This window comes from Hyla sarda, chromosome 10 (genome assembly GCF_029499605.1).
Source record: "Hyla sarda isolate aHylSar1 chromosome 10, aHylSar1.hap1, whole genome shotgun sequence".
In the NCBI taxonomy this organism is placed as follows: Eukaryota; Metazoa; Chordata; class Amphibia; order Anura; family Hylidae; genus Hyla; species Hyla sarda.
The window spans coordinates 80,257,873-80,282,392 of record NC_079198.1 but is presented as its reverse complement, the minus strand read 5'-3'; the positions used below and the strand labels follow the sequence as shown (position 1 = coordinate 80,282,392).

Here is a 24,520-nt window from a genome sequence, read left to right as displayed (position 1 = left end):
AAAAACTTGAAATTACCTTTCTGTTGTGGAAATACCAAACATATATAGGAGCTCCATGCAGGGAACGAGATATTAAGGGACAGCTTACAATCAACCAGTATATCAATTTTGATGCTGGAGGGTTGGACACGCTGAATGGCACCAGAAAGGGGAACACAGTTTGCTGCATTCTCCTGTCTGGTGCTGTCCGGCATGTCGAACCCTCTGGCGTCAAAATTGAGATGCTGGATGAAACAATGGACACCGGATGCCATACAACTTTTGACAACTGATACACGTTGTTATCAGTAATGGCATCAGTTGCGTCGAGATCTAGGCTGAGATCATCTATGCTGGATCCCAGACATATGTGAACCCAGCCTAACTAGCTTCTAATATTTATTCCAAAACTTACCCCTCATGCTGTTTACGTCTCTTCGTGTCAACATATTCCAAGTCTAATTTCCTGAGATCCCAGTTGGATTTGGATGTGAGGCTGGGATATTAAAATAAAACAAAATTAGACTTATAAGATATGTGATACAAAACATTTCTATTAAATACATAGTATCACCACAATTCAACATATTTATTCTCATTTAGAAATACCAATTGCAATTCTTCATTTGGAATCTATGTGTCAGTAATTTTGCAGCCAACTTTTTGTTAAGCAGTGTCTCATGTTACCATGACCAGTGAGTGAAGAAATCCTCTAGAGAACGGCTTGTGTCAAAGTCAGAGTCAAAGTCAGAGAAGCCGCTGTGCTGCCCGCATCTATATATTATATAGGAGGATCGCAACAGGTGTCAGAAGAGACACCCGGGCTATCTGTCTATTAGTACAGGTACTACTACTCCCATCATGGAATAATCTGTTATTAAACACATTATTAAAATACATTACTGATAAAAAGTTTAAAAAATAGATTATTTTTACATTTAAATGGCCCCTTTCTAAATTTTTATTATTGTTGGCTCCATTTTTAGTTCCCTATCCGCCCACATAAATTGATTCCTGTCTAAAAATGAACAAAAATTTTGTCACAAATAATAAAAATTTTGTTAAATACTATTTTTTCCATCACTACTGTATTTTTTTTTATAATTTTTTTTAATTGTACCCTCCGAAATTTTATTAAAAAAGGTATCTCCATCATGCTAAGTCCAAAAAAGAATAAAAACCACCTGCAAAAATGTCAAAGTTAAAACCCACATGGCATTTTTTCACTTCCATAGACTTCTAAGATTTTCCTTAAAAAAAACGCCAAAGTCTAAACAAGAGGTTGCTTTTAAAAAACATCCAAGGAGCCAAAAATAGCTGAAAAACACCAAAAGGATATAAAAAAATGCCAAACTGAAAAACGCCAAGTTGATATGCCATTCCCTATTGACTTGCAGCTAACATTTGTCCGTAGCGTTTTTTCACAAAAATTAAAAAAAACTGCGGCAGAATGGGCATTTTTATTGGCATTTTTGTTAAAAAAAAAAAAAAAACATTAAAAAGGTGGAAACCTAGCCTAAAGCAAATACATTAAATTTAAGTAACATAAGCTTTCCAATGAACTCTCTCCATTCTTAGTTACAAACTTGTTCATTTGGCAAATGATTGAAAATGAGCAAATCTGCATGTGCTGTGTCTAGACAACAGTACTTATGTGAAACAAGCATGTAATTTGTAACAAATGGTTGGAGAAAGAATAGAGGGAAATAAACACATTCATATAAGTATCAAGTCATTAACACTCTGCCTATATTGCTGCTATTATTACCCTGTAGATACATTTACTATGCAATCGAACTTGATTTATTGCATGTTTCCTTATACTTTCAGTGTGATGATATACAATTTGAACAAAATAAATATAGTTCCCAAGAAGTGAACAGAGGTAGAACAACAAGTCACTGTGTAAAAGAATTACACAATATGAAAGACCCTATAATGAAAATGTCAGACAAAGGAGGGAGCGTGCTTCTCCACAGATGTCAATGTGCAGACAAGAAGTACCCCGGCAGCTTAGCAATATAAATAAAATACATTTTCTCTTCAAAGTTCACTACTGCATATAAAAACAGCAGGGGTAAACTTTGTGAAATATCAAACCCAAATACAGATTTGGAGGATATATTCAGCCTCAAACCAATGTTTATGCACTGTCCGGATTTTACATTTAAAACAACGTAAATTGAATATAAGAATTCAGCAGCACAGCTCCACCCAATAAGTTAACCTCTGAGTGCTGAACTATTTGCCTGTTGCATGCTATTTATTATGGGACAAAACACTTATTCCCTCTTATAAAGGGGTACTCCACCCCTAGACATCTTATCCCTAATCCAAAGGATTCGATGTCTGATCGTGGGGGTCTGGCCACTGGAACCCCCGTGATCTCTGGGACAGCACTCATTTATGTTCAGAATGCCTCCTCCCATAGACAATAATGGAGGGGGTGTGACGTCACAGACACAGCCGCCTGATACCGCCATTCTAAACATGAATATTCAGAATGCCGGGGTCCTGGCTTGGAGATCATGGGGGCATTCCAGCGACTAGACCTCCCGCGATCATACATCTTACACACAAACCTTTGGCTAGGGGATAAGATGTCCAAGTGTGGAGTACCCCTTTAAAGCTCATTGACCTTGTAACAAGCTATGTTTTTATTAAATTATTGTGTACGGTATAGAATGCCTAATGTCTTCTATAACAGTTAAATTTAAGGAAACAGGTCTCATAGTTCTATAAGCATTGTAGTCTACATTTAGTAGGGCCATCTTGGGCAAGTGACTACTAGAGCCCATTAGTAAGCCATTTTAAAGTTTTCCTCTGGAGAGAAGAGAAAAGCTTAAAAGAATTGGTTCTCTGATGGACTTAACTTGTAATTGAATCCATATAACACAAACTAATATAACCATATAGCCATATAATACAACATAAAGGGGGATATTTTTCAAAGGATTTAGACTGTTTTTTCCTGTCTACAATTGTCGCACAGAAAGTCACAGTCTAAATATGTGCGACTTTTCTGCGACTTTTGCTCCAGAGGATTTTTAGAACATGATGTATGCTAGTCTATTTTAGACTGAAATGCATTGAAAAATGCATTGGTGCTGAATTTTTCAAAAGCGACTTTTCAGCGACAAGTCGCATGGGCTGAAAGTACGCCAAAATGTCAGACCATGTTGGAGCAGGTTTAAATATAGACTAAAGCATAGATCATGAAGTCTGTGCACAGAATTTATCAAGAGCCGTGCGACTTTTGATAAATTAGGCGCACAATAGACCGGCCAAACACTCTGTAGTTTGGTCTATATTGATGCGGGACATAGACAACTTTGATAAATATCCCCCAAGGGGTTTTATGTACCATAACATGGGCTGAGCAAGAATAAAAAAAAAGTTTTAAAAAATGTTGTATATCCTTATAAAGTTGGTTGACTATACTGAGAGATGATGTGGTAAGTGTTTGATAGTTAGAAGCAATGGCACAATGATGATGGGTTTTACCACTGAAGACAGAAGGATCTAATATATATTACCCCCTGTATGTACTTTCATAAGATATGGACCACTGCTACTACTTTTTTTTTTGCTAAGAATGCCATTCTTCTATTAAGGAGAATTCTGTCTAGCTTCCTGCCAAGGACCTATGGTAACTTCATGTACTGTTTCTATAATATGTGAACACCTAAATAGAACATGACAGTATACTTTAGGATTGTAATGTCCCAACTGACGGTTTTAGCTTTGGGACAAACTTGGGAGCAGAGTCTAAATGTTTGACTGATTTTCACCCTTTATCCCACTCCAGGATGCAGAAACTGGACTTCAGCTGTGTGGAGACACCAGGTCACAGCCTCAAGTGTGGTCCTTGTTAATAGTGTTGCTCGCGAATATTCGCAATTCAAATTTTATTCGCGAATATCGCATATTCGTGAATTCGCGAATATTCGCGAATATAGCGCTATATATTCGTAATTACGAATATTCGTTTTTTTTTTTTTTTTTTTTCACAGTACACATCACAGTGATCATCCCTCTCTGCTTCCAGCTTATGTGGTGTAAGAAGGCTCTAATACTACTGTGTGAGACTGGTGTGCGAATTTTCGCATATACGAAAATTTGCATATGCTAATTTTCGCATATGCGAATTTTCATATATGTTAATTTTTGCATATACAAATTTTCGTATGTGTGAATATTCGCATATGCGAAAAATAACGAGACTATTACGAATATGCGAATATTTGCGAATATGACGAATATTCGTCCATATATTCGCGAATATTCGCGAATTCGAATATAGCCTATGCCGCTCAACACTACTTGTTAAGTGAAAGCTGGTAAGGCAGGCAAGAACACCCCGGTCCCAAGGATCGAGTATACAGGCAGGTGGGTAGAGCTGACACTATAGATGGTAGTCTGATGAAGCAGACTTGGTGTTATAGCTTAGAACAGCAGCACTGAGGAGCTGAGAAACAGCCAGGTGAAGTAGGCTTGATCAACAGACAGAGGTGTGGTCGTCAATCCAGGTCATGCCCTGGAGAACCAGAAAGGTGCAAGCAGGATCAGACAGAGGCAGAATACGGTAACGGGCTTGGGTCAGGAACATGGGAGCACAGTAGATCAGATCAACAGTGGATACCCTTGCTAGTAGTAAAACTACACTTTCTCTCAGGCACCACAGAAAGGAAGGAGTGTTTTTATGTAGGTGGTGCCTGGCAGGGATTGAAGACAGTCTTTGCACGTGTATGGCCCCTACAGGGTGCACCAGCATAGGCTTGCGCACGGGGTGTGCCGGTTGTGCCCAGGCACACCCTAATCAAGCCCAGGGAGGCATCCAAGGCCACCATGAGCAGCCCGCAGAGGACCCCCCCGTCACATTCGGGACATCCCTGTGTCCCGAAAGATCTTTTCGGGACACAAGGATGTCCCGGTTACCTTTCTACAGTGGCCCCCGTGTTAACTTTCAAAACACAGGGGCCGCCGGGAAGTAGCGCACGCAGGGACGTCATTGACGTCCCGTGCGTGCGCCCATAGCAACAGAGGAGCGGAGATTCAAGGAAGAGGATGCGCGCGCCGGCCGGAATGGTAAGTGACCAACACGGAACACGAGCTGGTGTGGGGGAAACTATGTGGGGGAAACTATACTGCACCTAATGTGGGGAAAACTATACTGCACCTAATGTGGGGGAAACTATACTGCACCTAATGTGGGGGAACTATACTGCACCTAATGTGGGGGAACTATACTGCACCTAATGTGGGGGAAAGTATACTGCACCTAATGTGGGGGAAAGTATACTGCACCTAATGTGGGGGAACTATACTGCACCTAATGTGGGGGAACTATACTGCACCTAATGTGGGGAGAACTATACTGCACCTAATGTGGGGAAAACTATACTGCACCTAATGTGGGGGAAAGTATACTGCACCTAATGTGGGGGAACTATACTGCACCTAATGTGGGGGAACTATACTGCACCTAATGTGGGGAGAACTATACTGCACCTAATGGGGGGGAACTATACTGCACCTAATGTGGGGGAACTATACTGCACCTAATGTGGGGGAAAGTATACTGCACCTAATGTGGGGGAAAGTATACTGCACCTAATGTGGGGGAACTATACTGCACCTAATGTGGGGAAAACTATACTGCACCTAATGTGGGGGAAACTATACTGCACCTAATGTGGGGGAACTATACTGCACCTAATGTGGGGGAAAGTATACTGCACCTAATGTGGGGAAACTATACTGCACCTAATGTGGGGGAAAGTATACTGCACCTAATGTGGGGGAAAGTATACTGCACCTAATGTGGGGGAACTATACTGCACCTAATGTGGGGGAACTATACTGCACCTAATGTGGGGAGAACTATACTGCACCTAATGTGGGGAAAACTATACTGCACCTAATGTGGGGGAAACTATACTGCACCTAATGTGGGGGAACTATACTGCACCTAATGTGGGGGAAAGTATACTGCACCTAATGTGGGGAAACTATACTGCACCTAATGTGGGGGAACTATACTGCACCTAATGTGGGGGAAAGTATACTGCACCTAATGTGGGGGAAAGTATACTGCACCTAATGTGGGGGAACTATACTGCACCTAATGTGGGGGAACTATACTGCACCTAATGTGGGGAGAACTATACTGCACCTAATGTGGGGAAAACTATACTGCACCTAATGTGGGGGAAAGTATACTGCACCTAATGTGGGGGAACTATACTGCACCTAATGTGGGGGAACTATACTGCACCTAATGTGGGGAGAACTATACTGCACCTAATGTGGGGAGAACTATATTGCACCTAATGTGGGGAAAACTATACTGCACCTAATGTGGGGGAAAGTATACTGCACCAAATGTGGGGGAAAGTATACTGCACCTAATGTGGGGGAAACTATACTGCACCTAATGTGGGGGAACTATACTGCACCTAATGTGGGGAGAACTATACTGCACCTAATGTGGGGGAACTATACTGCCAGCCTAATGTGGGGGAACTATACTGCCAGCCTAATGTGGGGGAACTATACTGCACCTAATGTGGGGGAACTATACTGCACCTAATGTGGGGAGAACTATACTGCACCTAATGTGGGGAAAACTATACTGCACCTAATGTGGGGGAAAGTATACTGCACCTAATGTGGGGGAACTATACTGCACCTAATGTGGGGGAACTATACTGCACCTAATGTGGGGAGAACTATACTGCACCTAATGTGGGGAGAACTATATTGCACCTAATGTGGGGAAAACTATACTGCACCTAATGTGGGGGAAAGTATACTGCACCAAATGTGGGGGAAAGTATACTGCACCTAATGTGGGGGAAACTATACTGCACCTAATGTGGGGGAACTATACTGCACCTAATGTGGGGAGAACTATACTGCACCTAATGTGGGGGAACTATACTGCCAGCCTAATGTGGGGGAACTATACTGCCAGCCTAATGTGGGGGAACTATACTGCACCTAATGTGGGGGAACTATACTGCACCTAATGTAGGGGAACTATACTGCACCTAATGTAGGGGAACTATACTGCACCTAATGTGGGGGAACTATACTGCACCTAATGTGGGGGAACTATACTGCACCTAATGTGGGGGAAACTATACTGCACCTAATGTGGGGGAAACTATACTGCACCTAATGTGGGGGAAACTATACTGCACCTAATGTGGGGGAAACTATACTGCACCTAATGTGGGGGAAACTATACTGCACCTAATGTGGGGAGCTATACTGCACCTAATGTGGGGGAACTATACTGCACCAAATGTGGGGGAACTATACTGCACCTAATGTGGGGAGCTATACTGCACCTAATGTGGGGGAACTATACTGCACCAAATGTGGGGGAACTATACTGCACCTAATGTGGGGGAACTATACTGCACCTAATGTGGGGAAACTGTACTGCACCTAATGTGGAAAGATATACTGCACCTAATGTGGGGAACTATACTGCACCTAATGTGGGGGATCTATACTGCACCTAATGTGGGGGAACTGTACAGCACCTAATGTGGAAAGATATACTGCACCTAATGTGGGGAACTATACTGCACCTAATGTGGGGAGCTATACTGCACCTAATGTGGAGGAACTATACTGCACTTAATGTGGGGGAACTATACTGCACTTAATGTGGGGGAACTATACTGCACCTAATGTGGGGGAACTATACTGCACCTAATGTGGGGGAACTATACTGCACCTAATGTGGGGGAACTATACTGCACCTAATGTAGGGGAACTATACTGCACCTAATGTGGGGGAACTGTACTGCACCTAATGTGGGGGAACTGTACTGCACCTAATGTGGGGGGACTGTACTGCACCTAATGTGGGGGGACTGTACTGCACCTAATGTGGGGAAACTATACTGCACCTAATGTGGGGAAACTATACTGCACCTAATGTGGGGGAACTATACTGCACCTAATGTAGGGGAACTGTACTGCACCTAATGTAGGGGAACTGTACTGCACATAATGTGGGGAACTGTACTACACCTAATGTGGGGGAACTGTACTGCACTTAATGTAGGGGAACTGTACTGGTGCAGTACAGTTCCCCCACATTAGGTGCAGTACAGTTCCCCCGCATTAGGTGCAGTACAGTTCCCCCGCATTAGGTGCAGCACAGTTCCCCTTCATTAGGTGTAGTACAGTTCCCCCACATTAGGTGCAGTACAGTTCCCCCACATTAGGTGCAGTACAGTTCCCCCACATTAGGTGGCACCTAATGTGGGGGAACTGTACTGCACCTAATGTGGGGGAACTGTACTGCCAACCTAATGTGGGGGAACTGTACTGCCAACCTAATGTGGGGGAACTGTACTGCCAACCTAATGTGGGGGAACTGTACTGCCAACCTAATGTGGGGGAACTGTACTGCCAACCTAATGTGCGGGGACTTATACTGCCAACCTAATGTGGGGGAACTATACTGCACCTAATGTGGCGGGACTTATACTGCACCTAATGTGGGGAGGACTATACTGCACCTAATGTGGGGGAACTATACTAACTGTGTGTATGTGTGCGTATATATACATATATGCACGCGCGCGGCGTGAGTTTGTGCTTTATGGTGCACACCCTAATGCAATAGGCTGCGCACGCCTATGTGCACCAGTAACTGCTGCAGCCTGTGACAGTACTGAGGATGATGTCGGGAGTCTACAGCAGAGAGGAGGAGCTGAGTGTGCGGGTCAGTGAAAGTAAGCGGCGGGACACGCTGCATGCTGGCAGCTGCCAACCACCTGCGTTACAAGCATCAACTTAAGGGTTTGGGAAGATTTGATCTCTTTCCTCCAGTAAAAAGTCAATTGATCAATTATTTCTATAAGATGTAATTGAGACCTACCTTGGTAGAAATGGCCTCGGCAGACTCCTGTTCTTGTGTTTTGCTGACATAGCCTTTTCATACGAGGTCACGGCAATGAGATCATCCCATTCTGCTCGTGGTAAGAGACCATATTGTTGTCTTACACGACTTAAACTGTGAAGGAAACAATGGTTAAGTGTATGTGTATAATTTATTCTTCAAGGTAAGTAACAATTACTCTCTTTAAAAAGTAAAAGTTCTAGAAAGTTGTTTATTGACATAATACTAATAATAATACTAATAAACCAATAACCAACCAAAAAGTAATACCAATACACAACATTCCAGGGTATTAATAGAAATGTAAAAGCCAACACTTACAGTGGGGCAAAAAAGTATTTAGTCAGCCACCAATTGTGCAAGTTCTCCCACTTAAAAAGATAGGAGAGGCCTAATGAGAGACATAATGGGGGGGAAAAATCCATAAAATCACATTGTCTGATTTTTAAAGAATTTATTTGCAAATTATGGTGAAAAATAAGTATTTGGTCACCTACAAACAAACAAGATTTCTGTCTCTCACAGACCTGTAACTTCTTCTTTAAGAGTTTCCTCTGTCCTCCAGTCATTACTGGTATTAATGGAACCTGTTTGAATCTGTTATCAGTATAAAAGTCACCTGTCCACAACCTCAAACAGTCACACTCCAAACTCCACTATGGCCAAGAGCTATCAAAGGACACCAGAAACAAAATTGTAGACATGCACCAGGCTGGGAGTCCCGAATCTACAATAGGCAAGCAGCTTGGTGTGAAGAAATCAACTGTGGGAGCAATTATTAGAAAATGGAAGACATACAAGACCACTGATAATCTTCCTCGATCTGGGGCTCCATGCAAGATCTCACCCTGGGGTGTCAAAATGATCACAAGAACAGTGAGCAGAAATCCCAGAACCACACAGGGTGACCTAGTGAATGACCTGCGGAAAGCTGGGATCAAAGTAACAAAGGCTACCATCAGTAACACACTATGCCGCCTCGGACTCAAATCATGCAGTGCCAGATGTCTCCCTCTGCTTAAGCCAGTACATGTCCGGGCCCGTCTGAAGTTTGCTAGAGAGCATTTGGATGATCCAGAAGAGTATTGAGAGAATGTCATATGGTCAGTTAAAACCAAAGTAGAACTTTTTGGTAAAAACTCAACTCGTCGTTTTTGGAAAAGAAAGAATGCCGAATTGCATCCAAAGAACACCAAAGCTACAGTGAAGCATGGGGGTGAAACATCATGCTTTGGGGCTGTTTTTCTGCTAAGGGATCAGTACCACTGATCCGTGTAAAGGAAAGAATGAATGGGGCCATGTATCATGAGATTTTGAGTGAAAACCTCCTTCCATCAGCAAAGGCATTGAAGATGAAACATGGCTGGGTCTTTCAGCATGGCAGTGATCCCAAACACACTGCCCGGGCAACAAAGGAGTGGCTTCATAAGAAGCATTTCAAGGTCCTGGAGTGGCCTAGCCAATCTCCAGATTTCAACCTTTGGAGAGTTGAAAGTCTGTGTTGCCCAGCGACAGCCACAGAGAAATGAGCTAAAATACCAGCAACAGTGTGTGAAATCCTTGTGTAGACTTACAGAAAACGTCATTGCCAACAAAGGGTATATAACAAAGTATTGAGATGAACTTTTGTTATTGACCAAATACTTATTTTCCACCATAATTTCCAAATAAATTATTTAAAAATCAGACAATGTTATTTTATGGATTTTTTTCTCATTATGTCTCTCATAGTTGAGGTATACCTATGATGAAAATTACAGGCCTCTCATCTTTTGAAGTGGGAGAACTTGCCCAATTGGTGGCTGACTAAATACTTTTTTGCCCCACTGTTAATGCATAAGCAACAACAGTGGTTGTCAGTAAGATAGGCCTCATCCAAAGACCACCCTCAAGTTGTTGGTGAGCATCTACCTGGGAGGCAGTTTTGATATAAATAATACCTACACTGTCTCCTTGATAAAGCCACTAAAGTGGCGAAACATGTCGGGAGGTGACAGCTGTGTATTTTAGCCATTCCACTGGACACCATGTCTTTCTAAAGTGCCCAATATATTCAGTTCTAAGACATACACCTGCAGTGCACGGCAGGTGGTTGTTGCCGTGGTGTGGGACCTCCCCAAACACCTCTCTGAGGGGAGATATCAGATAATAGTATTGCCACATATATAAGTGTTTTAACAGTGACTATTGTGACCTTTGCACTAGGAAGCACCTTTGAGTGACTCTGTTTTGTCACCTCAATACAACATGAGGTGCAATTAACATCCTTGCATAGATTTATCAATAGGGTCATCCCACCCACACTGATGGGCTTATCTCATAGACGTAAATGAGCACAGTGGTATTGTGATTTTAATACTTGTGTTTCCTACTTTATTATTTGTTCACAATTAAAGGTTAAGTTTTAACAAATTAGTGTGACACATGGAACACAGAGGCTTTTTTTTTTTTTTTTTACCCCTAGGGGTTATTTTGTTGTAGTAAGTGTGGACCTGCTCACTATCTTACAGTTTTAACTTCATAAGACCACTATAGTCTCCTGAGGATACATAATTGTTAAAATGCATTGGAACAGCTGAGTATCTTTACTCAAGGTTTCTGGTCATAGATTTTATGTAGAAGGAGATTGTATATAGACAGCCTATATGTAGAATTATTGTTCCTTACATGTTTATCTTCATTTATTTCGGTTGGGTCTTCCCAATGTTTTGGTGTTTATTGGAAAGCAATTGCAGAAAGTTTAGTAAGCACCTAGTTCAAGTGTCGACATAACACACCCAGGGTGGACCCACCTGGACATTAACATTAGGTCATACTAGGAAGGGCAGAGTTTGATCACGCTGCTTAAAATGAGTTATCCAGCAGCTTGGGGGGGGGGGGGGGTCAAAACTATGCCCATTGTGTGTGGTATAACAAAATAAACCTGTACTCACCTCCAGCGCTCCTGTGATGCCTCTGGTGTTATGCTCCAGTCCCCTGCAGTGGTCGTCTTTATGAGCTGCAGCGTGACTGTCGGGCTCGGAAAGCACCAAGGCCGAGTGTGTCACACTGCCACTCAGTGAATTGCTGGCTAATGCGGACCTTACTGCTTACTTTGCTGAGCGATAGTGTGACACACTGGGCCCAGTCGCACTACAGTTCAGGAAGATAATGACTATGGGGGACTGCAGCAAAACACTGGAGGCACCGTGGGAGTGTTAGAGATAAGTAAAGGTTTATTTTGTTATACCCCATACAATGGACATAGTTTTGGTATATCCCCTTGCCCCAAAGTTCTTTTTCCCCCTGGTTAAAGAGGCACTGCATTGTGTTTAGTTCATTTTTTTGGTATAGTAAGTGACATAAAAGGAAGCGAGTGCCACTGGTCAGAAGTATTGGCTTTATAATGGCCCAGATTCTGGGCAAATTTATTCATTGGTGAGATAGGTTTCAAATTTTTGATGCATATTTTTTATTAGCCTGAAACAAAAGTTACCATTCAATCTGCACTCTTCTTTTGGGATGAGTTAACCTTGATTTTGCTATACCAGCTGCCTTTATGGATAGCTTGTTTTACTCTCATTACATTAATAACTGTATGCATGGCTTATTTATTTATGCAAAATGGTAATTTTTTATTTATGCAAAATGCTAATATATTTTTACTGCAAAAACTTTAAAGCCTCAAGCACAGTACAGAGCTGTCCCTCTGGTTCAATTGGTGCTCAATGTTCTGTAATAAAGTGCCTTTTCATAGTGCTGAAGCATGGTATTAAGGTTTTTTATAATTTTTTTTTCTAGAAACAATGCTTCTAAGAGGCAATATCTCTATAATATAACATCAAATAAAATATGGCCTGACCCAAAATATTATGGATTCATTATTATGGATCTGTACAACTCGTTCAAACGGTAGTGTAAAACAATGACAGGAATGGTGTTCATGGGTTGCTATATGTCCTCAATATATCTGTATGTTGCTACCAGGTTTTAGGAAGTACATATCTCCTCCAGGGAAAGCTGGGTCAGATATGGGATTTCCAACTATAGGTAATATCCCTGGCAACACTAAGCTTGCTAAGGACTTTGATAAATCCTGTTACCTGGCCTTAAAGGGGTACTCCGGCACTTAGATATCTCATCCCCTATCCTTTGGATAGGGGATAAGATGCCTGTTCGCGGGGGTCCCGCCGCTGGGGACCAGCGGCGGGACCCCTACGATCTGGCATCTTATCCCCTATCCTTTGTATTTAATTATCATGGATGGGATGGAAGGCAGGATTGGAAGTGGGACCTTTCATCCCTTTTCTTGGCCAGTTCAGGTTTTCAGTGTAGCCCAGATCAGTACAGGTGCTGAAGACAGCTCATTGATGGGCTGTAAAACAAGGTATAACTCAGTCTGAAAGCTGAGGCTGTGAGAAACCTCTGATGAGAGTTGGAGTCGTGAGGTGTGCAGCCTCAGAGGGGATGTTATCTTGATTTGAGTAACCTATTGTTGATGCCTATTTTGTTGGATGGCTGATAGTGAGCCTCCTATATAGATGAAGATTTATGTGTAGTAAGTGCTGGACAAACAGGATTTATTTTGTATTTGTTTATGCCTGTAACTAAAGTCTGTATTTTGTTTTGCGCTGGAAGAATAAAGACAGTAAAAGCCCTGTTTGAACTATATGTCTGTATCACTGCTTTTTCACAGTTATTTGCCGGCTCTACAGGGCTAATATCCCACAGTAGTCCTAATATCACCCTGTGGTTGAGGTATAACTCAGTACTGTATGTAAAGCAAATAACTGATGATAACTGAAAAGCTTTTCATGTTTCTGATACAAAATGCTTCTGATACAGAGAGGTCCCAGGAGCTTCTTTTAGTAATAGATTTCATCCTGATGCTTATTAACATTGATGCACTGTGCCATCTTGAGAAATGAAGGATGGCACTCTTTTCTTGGCCAGATAGAAAAATAGGAAATTACATAACTCCTAGTGTTATATCTATATTATTTACTCAATTACCTTTCCTGGATGTCCGCCCACGTTCTGCTGGATTTTATTGATGCCATTGTCTAATTTCTGCAATAAAAACAAAAAGATTAGCACAGTTTCTTTTTATAGAGAAAAAAAAAATCAATCTAAAGTAGTTTAACTGATCTCCCATTACAAGGTGTTTCCCCTCACTAGGATATGGCTTCACTTTAGGACTACTGGGGGTACAACCTCTAGAGACCCCCACTGATTATGAGACTAAAGGGGCAACATTTCTGGTGCAGAACTGTTTGCACTTTATTGACTTTCCTTTCACAGTGAAGCCTTGGCCATTTTTTGTGCAAGAATCTGTAACCTATTTAACCAGGTGGCAAAGAGAAAGCTGCTGTCAGGTTATACTTTGAACACTGACACTGCAGTTTTTGAGCCAAAGCCAGAAGTGGTTTCAGCAGGAATGAGAAGTATAAGTCTTTAATTTATATTTTCTTATCCTTATAATTCCACATCTGGCTTTGGTTCAAGAGATGCAGTGGTAGTTTTCCACTTGTGATGGCAGCCTAAGGATATGTATATATGGGCAGATTTACAATGGGTTCCTAGCTGCAGGTTTGAGCCAAGGCAGGTTTTCCATTGAAATCAATGTAATCTGCTTTGAAAACCCTTTGGGGCTCAAACTTGGAGCTGGAAACTTACTGTAAACCCGTTAGTGTAAACATACCCTTAGGCCTGTCAGTGGAAACTGCTGAGGAGAAAGTCCAGCATCCAGAAAACATGATAGATCCAAAATACATATACCCATCTTTATACAAAGTGCTACCTCTAAAAACAATGGTGCCCAGTCTTAAACTCTGTGATACCTTCATTCTCAGAGTTGCTATTGCTTTATAATATTAGGTGACCCCTTTTTTGGTCACATACAGTATTTTACCTGGTTAATACTAGAGAACCAGAGCAGGCATTTGATCTGGGAAACTGAGCCATCTGATAAGAAGCGGAGCAGGGCAGCTAGGAACTCTCACCATGTTATGCTGGGAAGGAAAAATTCCCTTTGGTTTAAGAACATTATTATTATTTTTTTTATTTTTATTCACTGGTGCCGGAAAGTTAAACAGTAAAAGTTAAAAAGTAAATTACTTTTAATACAAAATCTTAATCCTTCCTGTATGTATCAGCTTTTGTATGCTCCACAGGAAATTCTTTTCTTTTTGAATTTCCTTTCTGTCTGACCACAGTGCTCTCTGCTGACACCTCTGTCCATTATAGGAACTGTCCGGGGCAGGATAGGTTTGCTATGGGGATTTTCTCCTACTCTGGACAGTTCTTAAAATGGACAGGGGTGCCAGCAGAGAGCACTGTGGTCAGACAGAAAGGAAATTCATAAAGAAAAGAACTTCCTGTGGAACATACAGCAGCTGATAAGCACTGGAAGGATTAAGGTTTTTGAATAGAAGTAATTTGCAAATCTGTCTAATTTTCTCGCATTAGTTGATTAAATTTTTTTTTTCTGGGGGAGTACCCCTTTAAGTGTCCCTTTCATTTTGGCATAACCCTATTATGTATTTCTGTTTGACACTTTTTATGGTTTAATAAGGTATAAAATACATTACAAATGTTGTATATTATTGCTGCATCTGTAACTTAATATTTAGTGTATGATATACAGGGTGGGCCATTTCTATGGATACACCTTAATAAAATGGGAATGGTTGGTGATATTAAGTGAGGGGGGAAACTTTTCAAGAAGGGTGGTGACCATGGTGGCCATTTTGAAGTCGGCCATTTTGAATCCAACTTTTGTTTTTTCAATAGGAAGAGGGTCATGTGACACATCAAACTCATTGGGAATTTCACAAGAAAAACAATGATGTGCTTGGTTTTAACGTAACTTTATTCTTTCATCAGTTATTTACAAGTTTCTGACCACTTATAAAATGTGTTCAATGTGCTGCCCATTGTGTTGGATTGTCAATGCAACCCTCTTCTCCCACTCTTCACACACTGATAGCAACACCGCAGGAGAAATGCTAGCACAGGCTTCCAGTATCCGTAGTTTCAGGTGCTGTACATCTCGTATTTTCACAGCATAGACAATTGCCTTCAGATGACCCCAAAGATAAAAGTCTAAGGGGGTCCGATCTGGAGACCTTGGGGGCCATTCAACTGGCCCACGACAACCAATCCACTTTCCAGTAAACTGTTCATCTAGTAATGCTCGGACCTGACACCCATAATGTGGTGGTGCACCATCTTGCTGGAAAAACTCAGGGAACATGCCAGCTTCAGTGCATAAAGAGGGGAACACATCATCATGTAGCAATTTTGCATATCCAGTTGAATGGCTCCCAAAGTCTCCCGATCTGACCCCTTAGACTTTTATCTTTGGGGTCATCTGAAGGAAATTGTCTATGCTGTGAAGATACGAGATGTGCAGCACCTGAAACTATGGATACTGTGAGCCTGTGCTAGCATTTCTCCTGCGGTGTTGCTATCAGTGTGTGAAGAGTGGGAGAAGAGGGTTGCATTGACAATCCAACACAATGGGCAGCACATTGAACACATATTATGAGTGGTCAGAAACTTGTAAATAACTCATGAAAGAATAAAGTTACGTTAAAACCAAGCACATCATTGTTTTTCTTGTGAAATTCCCAATAAGTTTCATGTGTCACATGACCCTCTTCCTATTATGTCAAGAGCTCCCGACTCCAGCATTTGGAACAGTTTCTTCCAAATGCTGAGCAGCGGAGTACCCCTTTAAGGACAAGGCCAATTTCATTTTTACATTTTCGTTTTTTCCTCCTCGCCTTCTAAAAATCTTAATTATTTTATATTTTCATCCACAGACTAGTATGAGGGATTGTTTATTGCGTGATCAGTTGTCCTTTGTAATGACATCACTCATTTTAGCATAAAATGTATGGCGCAGCCAAAAAAATACTATTTGTGTGGGGAAATTAAGAAGAAAACTACAATTTGGCAAATTTTTGAAGGTTTTGTTTTCATGCCATACAATTTACAGTAAAAATAACATGTGTTATTTATTCTGTGGGTCAATATGATTAAAATGATATGCATGACTACATACTTTTCTATTATTGTTGCACTTTCAAAAAATTGCAAACTTTTTAACCAAATAAGTACATTTAAAATCCCTCTATTTTGATGACCTAGCATAGCACTGCTAAGTATTATCGGTCCTCTTCTGCTCTGGTCTGCTCGATCTCAAACCAGAGCAGAAGAAGCCAGGAAGGTGAGGGGACCTCCATCCACCGCCATGTTAGCTGATCTGATCCCCAAGGCCGTGCCGCGGGCGATCAAATCAGCATAAAATGTAGCAAATGCTGTAATCTGTATTGATCACGGCATCTGAGGGGTTAATGGCAGACATCTGAGCGATCACGGATGTCAGCAATTACCGCCGAGTCCTTGACTGCTATAAGCAGCCTGGACCTGCAGCACATGATCCGATCATCGCTCCGATGCTCGCGGTCATGTACAGGACTTAAATGTATTTCCTGGTGCGCGAAGTACCACAGCACCAGGACGTACATTTACGTCCATGGTTGTTAAGGGGTTAAAAACAAAGATGTGAAAACAGAAAGCTAGAAAGCTATTTTGCATTGGTATACCACCGGTCAACCAGTCAGAAAGCAAAAAAGGCAAACATGCCAGCTAGTCTATGCGACATGAAATCAGCATTACCACTTCTGTCACATAGCCATCAAAAGAACAGCGGCTTCCATCAGCGTCTGTCAGAGAGAAAACAGTACACTATGTAACCACTGAAACTGTTATAAATATCAGCAAAAGTTACATTTCTCATTTTTGCTAGCTGACTGCTTCGTCTATGGGTGACAGAAACAAAATAGCCTATGGTTTTTTAGTAGCATTTACAGAAAATTGTCTGCAAAATTATTCTTCAGGTATGGACCAAAACAAAAAGCATGTTACGGGTATAGTAGTTATCATATTTTCTAAAAATGTTCTTTGTATTCATGAGAATCTTACTTTAAAAGTCTATTACCAGAGCTGGGCTGTCAAGTAAACTGCACTGTACGTAAAATACTGAAGAAAGTGGAGGTCAGCCTAGTACATTATTGGGGTACCAGATCCAGCCTTTGACTTTACCTGAGGCCATACATACATCTTGGACATCTGAGAAAAAGAGGGGCCTGCACACATGCTGTCACCAAGGGTATATGTATCAAAGTGAAAGACAATGTGTCTGCTATGGGGCCTTGGAGAGAGGGGGCCCTGTCCTAGCTGGCCCTGTCCTGACTTATCTCATTCCTTTTTCTATTGAAAAGACACCGTGCAGAACTTCTCTCTCAAGGGAACTGCATTGTTAGCAAATTAAAGGAGGTGAGGAGAAAGAGTTATGTAGACTTGATCATCTATTTCTGAATGTCCTATTCACAAAAAAGATGACTGTACATGTTCTACTGCCTCATTTCTGCTAATAGTCTCCATAGTAATCTTATTTTCTTTATCTGGGATGATCCCTTAAAGGGGTACTCCGCCCCTAGACATCTTATCCCCTATCCAAAAACATCTTATCCCCTATCCAAACCCCACTGCTGGGGACCCCTGCGATCTCCATGCTGCACCCGGCGCTCGTTTAGAGCATTGGGTGCAGCGCCGGAGGCTTGTGACGTCACGGCCACGCCCACTCGTGATGTCATGACCACACCCCCTCAATGCAAGTCTATAGACTTGCATTGAGGGGGCATGGTCGTGACGTCACAAGTCTCCGCCCCGCATTGCCAGTCATCCCAGCGGCGAGATCCCCACGATCAGATATCTTATTGTTACGCCGAGTGCTCTGGGTCCCTGCTCCTCCCCGGAGCGCTCGCGGCATCCCTCTCTCTGCAGCGCCCCGGTCAGACCCGCTGACCGGGAGCGCTGCAATGACATTGCCGGCGGGGATGCGATTCGCATAGCGGGACGCGCCCGCTCGCGAATCGCATCCCAAGTCACTCACCTGTCCCGGTCCCCGGCTGTCACGTCCTGGCACGCGCGGCTCCGCTCCTTAGGGCGCGCGCGCACCAGCTCTCTAAGATTTAAAGGGCCAGTGCACCAATGATTGGTGCCTGGCCCAATCAGTCTAATTAGCTTCCACTTGCTCCCTGGCTATATTACCTCACTTCCCCTGCACTTCCTTGCCGGATCTTGTTGCCCTTGTGCCAGTGAAAGCCTTCCTTGTGTGTTCCTAGCTTGTGTTCCTGACCTCCTGCCGTTGCCCCTGACTACGATCCTTGCTGCCTGCCCTGACCTTCTGCTACGTCCGACCTTGCTCTTGCCTTATCCCTTGTACCACGCCTATCTCAGCAGTCAGAGAGGTTGAGCCATTGCCGGTGGATACGACCTGGTGGCTACCGCCGCTGCAAGACCATCCCGCTTTGCGGCGGGCTCTGGTGAAAACCAGTAGCAACTTAGAACCGGTCCACTGACACGGTCCACGCCAATCCCTTTCTGACACAGAGGATACACCTCCAGTCTGCCGAATCCTAACACTTATCCCCTATACTTTGGATAGGGGATAAGATGTCTAGAGGTTTAGTACCAGACAAGCAGTCGTCAAATATTCACAGCCAATCAATATGCCACAAATGTGTGGAGTTATAGGGCCCCTTTAACATTACAGGGGTTTATGATGAGATGACATTATTGCAATAAATAGATAATTAAAAATGATCTATTGTACAGCATAGACAATGCCACAAATGGAATAGAGGAGCCAGGGGCCACCAAAAGAGCATGGGTAGGGTTACCTGTCAACCACAACTGATAAGCAGTGCTGATAATAATATATTATGAAATTACTTAAGAAATTAAGTCTTTATATTTTATACTAAATTCAAGGCCATGTGTACATGCAGCAGAATAAATACACATATCTGTCCTGGCCAGAGTATTTTATACAATGTGATTTATTTTTGCAATCTCCAACTTGACCATTTAAACAAAAACTGTATCTACTGTAACAAGCTAATATTTAAGATGATTGTTCATTTTCTAGAAATACAGATATCTCCATTCTAACTTTCCCCTTGGATCATAATATCCCAAAATGTGTTTCACAAAATGACTAAAATGTGATATTGTGATACAATATCATACAATGTATATGCTATATGTCAGCACCCAGGGTATATGATGTGAGTGGTAGCTTGTTGAGGTTTTTGCCAGGATGTTACAATATTGTATGGAGAAAAAATAAATAAAAATAGTTCCCTGGCAAAACCTTTTGGAGGTGACTTTCCGGTTCATAAAAGGGATGTCATAGAGCTGGAAAGGGTACAGAGACACGCAGCGAAACTAATAAGGGGCATAGAACATCTTAGCCGTAAGGAAAGACAAAAAGATTTAAATTTGTTTAGTCTAGAGAAGAGACATTTAAGGGGGGATATGATCAACTTATTTGGGTACAAAATGGCCCATTCAAAAAATATGAGTAAAAACTGTTCCAAGTAAAACTCCCTCAAAAGACACTCCTTCTGGCTGGAGAAAAAAATAAAAAGGTTTAGTCTCAAGGTGCGACACGCCTTATTTACCATAAGAACTGTGAATTTATGGAACAGTCTACCTTAGGAACTGGTCACAGCAGGAACAATTGAGAGCTTCAAAACAGGGTTAGCTACACTCCGAGAACAAAATAACATTAAAGGGGTATTCAAAGAGAAGAGAAGAAATTTGCGACTCACCATATCAGCTGGTATATATTATTCTTTATTGAAGCATACTCACGTTACAATATAACAGAGGGAGAGTGTAGTGGGAGGATAGTGATGTGCGCCCAAGCTCCTGTTTCGCACACTTAGTGTGCGAAACAGGAGCTCGGTCGCACATCACTATCCCCCCACTACCCTCTCCCTCTATTATATTGTAACGTGAGTATGCTTCAATAAAGAATAATATACCAGCTGAGATGGTGAGTTGCCGATTTCTTCTCTTTTCTTTGAATACCATATGAAAATCTTATTGTGTCAGAGCACCACCAGCAGCACCCAGCTACACCAACGCACATCCAACACGTTAGTTTCCTCCACAAACGCAGTGCCGTGCTACTTCTTGTATGAAACATTAAAGGGGTACTCAGGTGCTCAAGCATTCTGAATATTTTGATCAGAAGGCTCGGAGCTGGAGGCCGTGATCGTGACATCATGGACCACGCCCCACGTGATGTCACGCCACGCCCCCTCCCATAGACATGAATAGAGGGGTTGTGGCATGACACTATGAGGGGAGTCGCCGTGACATCACGACCCCTGCCGCAGGAAACCAGAATTTGTTTAGAATGCCGGGTGCTGCGGGAGATCCTGGGGGCCCCTGTGATCCTTTGGATAGGGAATAAGATGTCTAGCAGCAGATTACCCCTTCAATGCTTATGCAGAAATATAGAATCCCATCCCCTTCATTCACCCATACTCCTTCCCCTCACCTCCTAGGAATCATTGTCACCTCCATGGATGAACACGTAAACACAGATACCCCATGAATTGCATTTTTTTTTTACAGCTGTACATGCTCTTCTTTAATTGCCCCCAATACAATTTAAGATGGAGATTCACTACAACAGCTGTTTGTCCAATGTTGATGATACCATATTTTTTTTTTTTCTGCTTCTGCAATCAAACTTTATTGATAAAGTATACAGAAAAATAGGTGGCACAAAGGTAAACTTCACTAAATCTTCACCATGTAAAAGATCACAACTGATCCATGCAGCAACTCTACATTACAATAGGCTGTGGCAGCCATACTTCTGGATATGCATAGGTGCACAAAAGCGATAAAGAAAAATCAATCAATAATTAAAAGATCACAGAAAGCAAACTCAAATTTAAAGATTCCCTTCCCCCTTCTCTACCCAAAGGAGCTACCTACTAGAGGTGTCCCCCACCCGGAGTACCTCCTTAGCCCTGTTACCTGAAGCTGGAAGGTGGTTTCTCAGCACAGCTCATGTTGCAGGAGGCATGCGATGAGGAATCTGCTGCATGATCTATCTCCCTGCTTCATGTAATAGGGAGTGAACAGAAGCGAACAGCCCCTCACTTTAGCCTTGGTGTACAGCACACTAGGATTATCATTGCTTTACATGACAGAAGATTTACAATGTTTTTAAAATGTAATATAATTCATATGAGGTTTTTTGTTTTTTTTTAGCTGTATAAATGAAGATACTGTTCAGTGATATAACAATGCTTGCTGGTAGCTTCTCCAGCCCACACATTGCAGAACTCAAATATACCACATACATTTTCTGTAAAGAGAGAGAGAGAAAGAGAGAGAGAGAGAGAGAGAGAGAGAGAGAGAGAGAGAGAGAGAGAGAGAGAGAGAGAGAGAGAGGGGAGAGAGAGAGAGAAAGAGAGAGAGAGAGAGAGAGAGAGAGAGGGCATGGAAGAACTGAGGATGGCATAAATCAGGAAAATGCATTTTACAGACCATTTGCTGTATGACGGGCTTGAGAAGCTCTTTGTGTTCACTGTATGAGGATAATGGGAGCAGTAGTTATTTAATTCAGACAACAGATGAGGAGAATCCAATAGAAATAACATGGCTGCACAGCTCTGTGTACTGTGGAGACAAAGCGTGTGCTGCTTAGAGACACCCCACCCTCCAAACAAACCTACAGTCAGTGCTTCACAGAAATGACACTTGCAGGCCCAGGCATTCCTTGTAGCTGACTATTGATTGGAGGTGTGCTGTTCAAAGACATTTAGACACATAATAAACATATATACTGTGCTTACACAATCAGACCTTTATACACACATCCATATATATATATATATATATATATATATATATATATATATATATATTCAACAGTTTACATACATTATATAACTATCTTATGAATATACTCAGACATGTGTAATATATATATATAAATATATATATATATATATATATATATATATATATATATACACACACATTATATATCTCCACATGCAAATTAAGGTTAAAGGCCCAACTTGGATTTATCAAAGAAAAGCTAAGCTGCGATTGGTTTAGGTTTCAGGCAGATTGATAAATCCGGGTGAATAATTAGTAATGTTCAAGAACACATGTTTTAAAATATGCGCAGACTTTTACATGCACACTGCAAAGATGCAACTTGTAATAGTGTGCTCATTGGGAAAGGCGGACCCTCCTTCCCTCCTCATGTATATAGGCAGACCCCTCCTTCATGCATAGGCAGACCCCAGTCCTCTTATGTATTTAGGCAGATCCCCCTCCCTCATGTGTGTAAGCAGCACCCCTTCCCATAATGTATATAGCCAGACCACTGCCGCCCATGTACAAAGGCAGATACCCCCCCATTACACACCTTAACTCCAGCAGACCTCTTAGTTATGACATCATTGCGCTGCTACCCAATGGTTTAGAAGTGAACTCTCAGCCTCTATCCTCTTTGCGCCTCCACTCTTTAGATTAAGTGAGACCCCCCTCTTAGTGTTACGCCGAGCGCTCCGGGTCCCTGCTCCTCCCCGTAGTGCTCACGGCGTTCCTCTCTCTGCAGCGCCCCGGTCAGACCCGCTGACCGGGAGCGCTGCACTGACTCTGCCAGCGGGGATGCGATTCGCATAGCGGGACGCGCCCATTCGCGAATCGCATCCCAAGTCACTCACCTGTCCTGGTCCCCTGCTGTGACGTCCGGCTCCGCTCCTTAGGGCCAGCTCTCTAAGATTTAAAGGGCCAGTGCACCAATGATGGTGCCTGGCCCAATCACTCTAATTAGTTTCCATCTGCTCCGTGTGTATATTACCTCACTTCCCCTTCACTTCCTGGCCGGATCTTGTAGCCTTTGTGCCAGAGAAAGCGTTACTGTGTTTGCCTTACCAGTGTACCTGACCTCTTGCTGTTGCTATTGACTACGAACATTGCCGCCTACCCCGACCTTCTGCTACGTCTGACCTTGCCTCGGCCTAGTCCTTCTGTCCCACGCCTTCTCAGCAGTCAGCGAGGTTGAGCCGTTGCCGGTGGATACGACCTGGTTGCTACCGCCGGAGCAAGACCATCCCGCTTTGCGGCGGGCTCTGGTGAATACCAGTAGCAACCCTAGAACCGGTCCACCCACACGGTCCACGCCAATCCCTCGCTGACACAGAGGATCCACATCCAGCTAGCCGAATCCTAACACTTAGTTTACGGGAGGCAAATTAATGATGGTTTCCTGCTACATCAGAATTTTCAACTTTATTTGCATCCTAAAGGACAGTTGTTTAAGAAGGTCTTGTATTCTATGGGCCGGGGCAGGTGCACCATTGGCATTTTAAATCCATAGGTATTGAGATGGAGTTTGTCCTTTTGCAGTTATAACAGCTTCAAGTCCTCTAGGAAGACTTTCTAATAGATTTGGCAGTGTGTCTCTTTTATAGCTGGTAAAAAGCCATTGCCTCTTCATGTTCTAGGCACAAAACCTGTTGCTACTCTTAAATCTTTAGGACCACTTGGAAAAGCCATTGCTTCTTTCTATACCTCTGTGGGCATATAAACACCAGCAGATATCTGCCTCCAAATAGGGATCACTCTTGGACATTAATTTTAAAAGCTTTATAAAAAATCAGTAGTGCAGTGTCTTTTTATTCAACCTGTTAGTAACCACAGGATTCCATTCGTTTACCCCCAGTCATATGTGTTGCC

At 42.4% G+C, this 24,520-nt stretch overlaps 1 protein-coding gene across 3 annotated transcripts in view; it reads right to left on the bottom strand.

The window, feature by feature from the left end:
* The window catches only part of LOC130294081 (uncharacterized), a 97,728-nt gene extending 75,298 nt beyond the window's left edge, over positions 1 to 22,430 (bottom strand). Inside the window, exons 1-4 of one of the 3 annotated variants that reach the window (XM_056543500.1) lie at positions 22,313 to 22,430; positions 13,898 to 13,954; positions 8,885 to 9,019; positions 395 to 475 (exon numbers count right to left, since the gene is read on the bottom strand). In XM_056543500.1, the coding sequence (XP_056399475.1) occupies positions 395 to 475; positions 8,885 to 9,019; positions 13,898 to 13,944 (263 nt within the window). In that variant the 5' untranslated portion in view covers positions 13,945 to 13,954; positions 22,313 to 22,430. Of the gene's footprint in view, positions 1 to 394; positions 476 to 8,884; positions 9,020 to 13,897; positions 13,955 to 21,796; positions 22,008 to 22,312 lie in introns of those variants that run through there. The other 2 variants (XM_056543501.1, XM_056543499.1) reach the window with 2 other exon arrangements.
* Between the last annotated feature and the right edge of the window lie 2,090 nt (positions 22,431 to 24,520).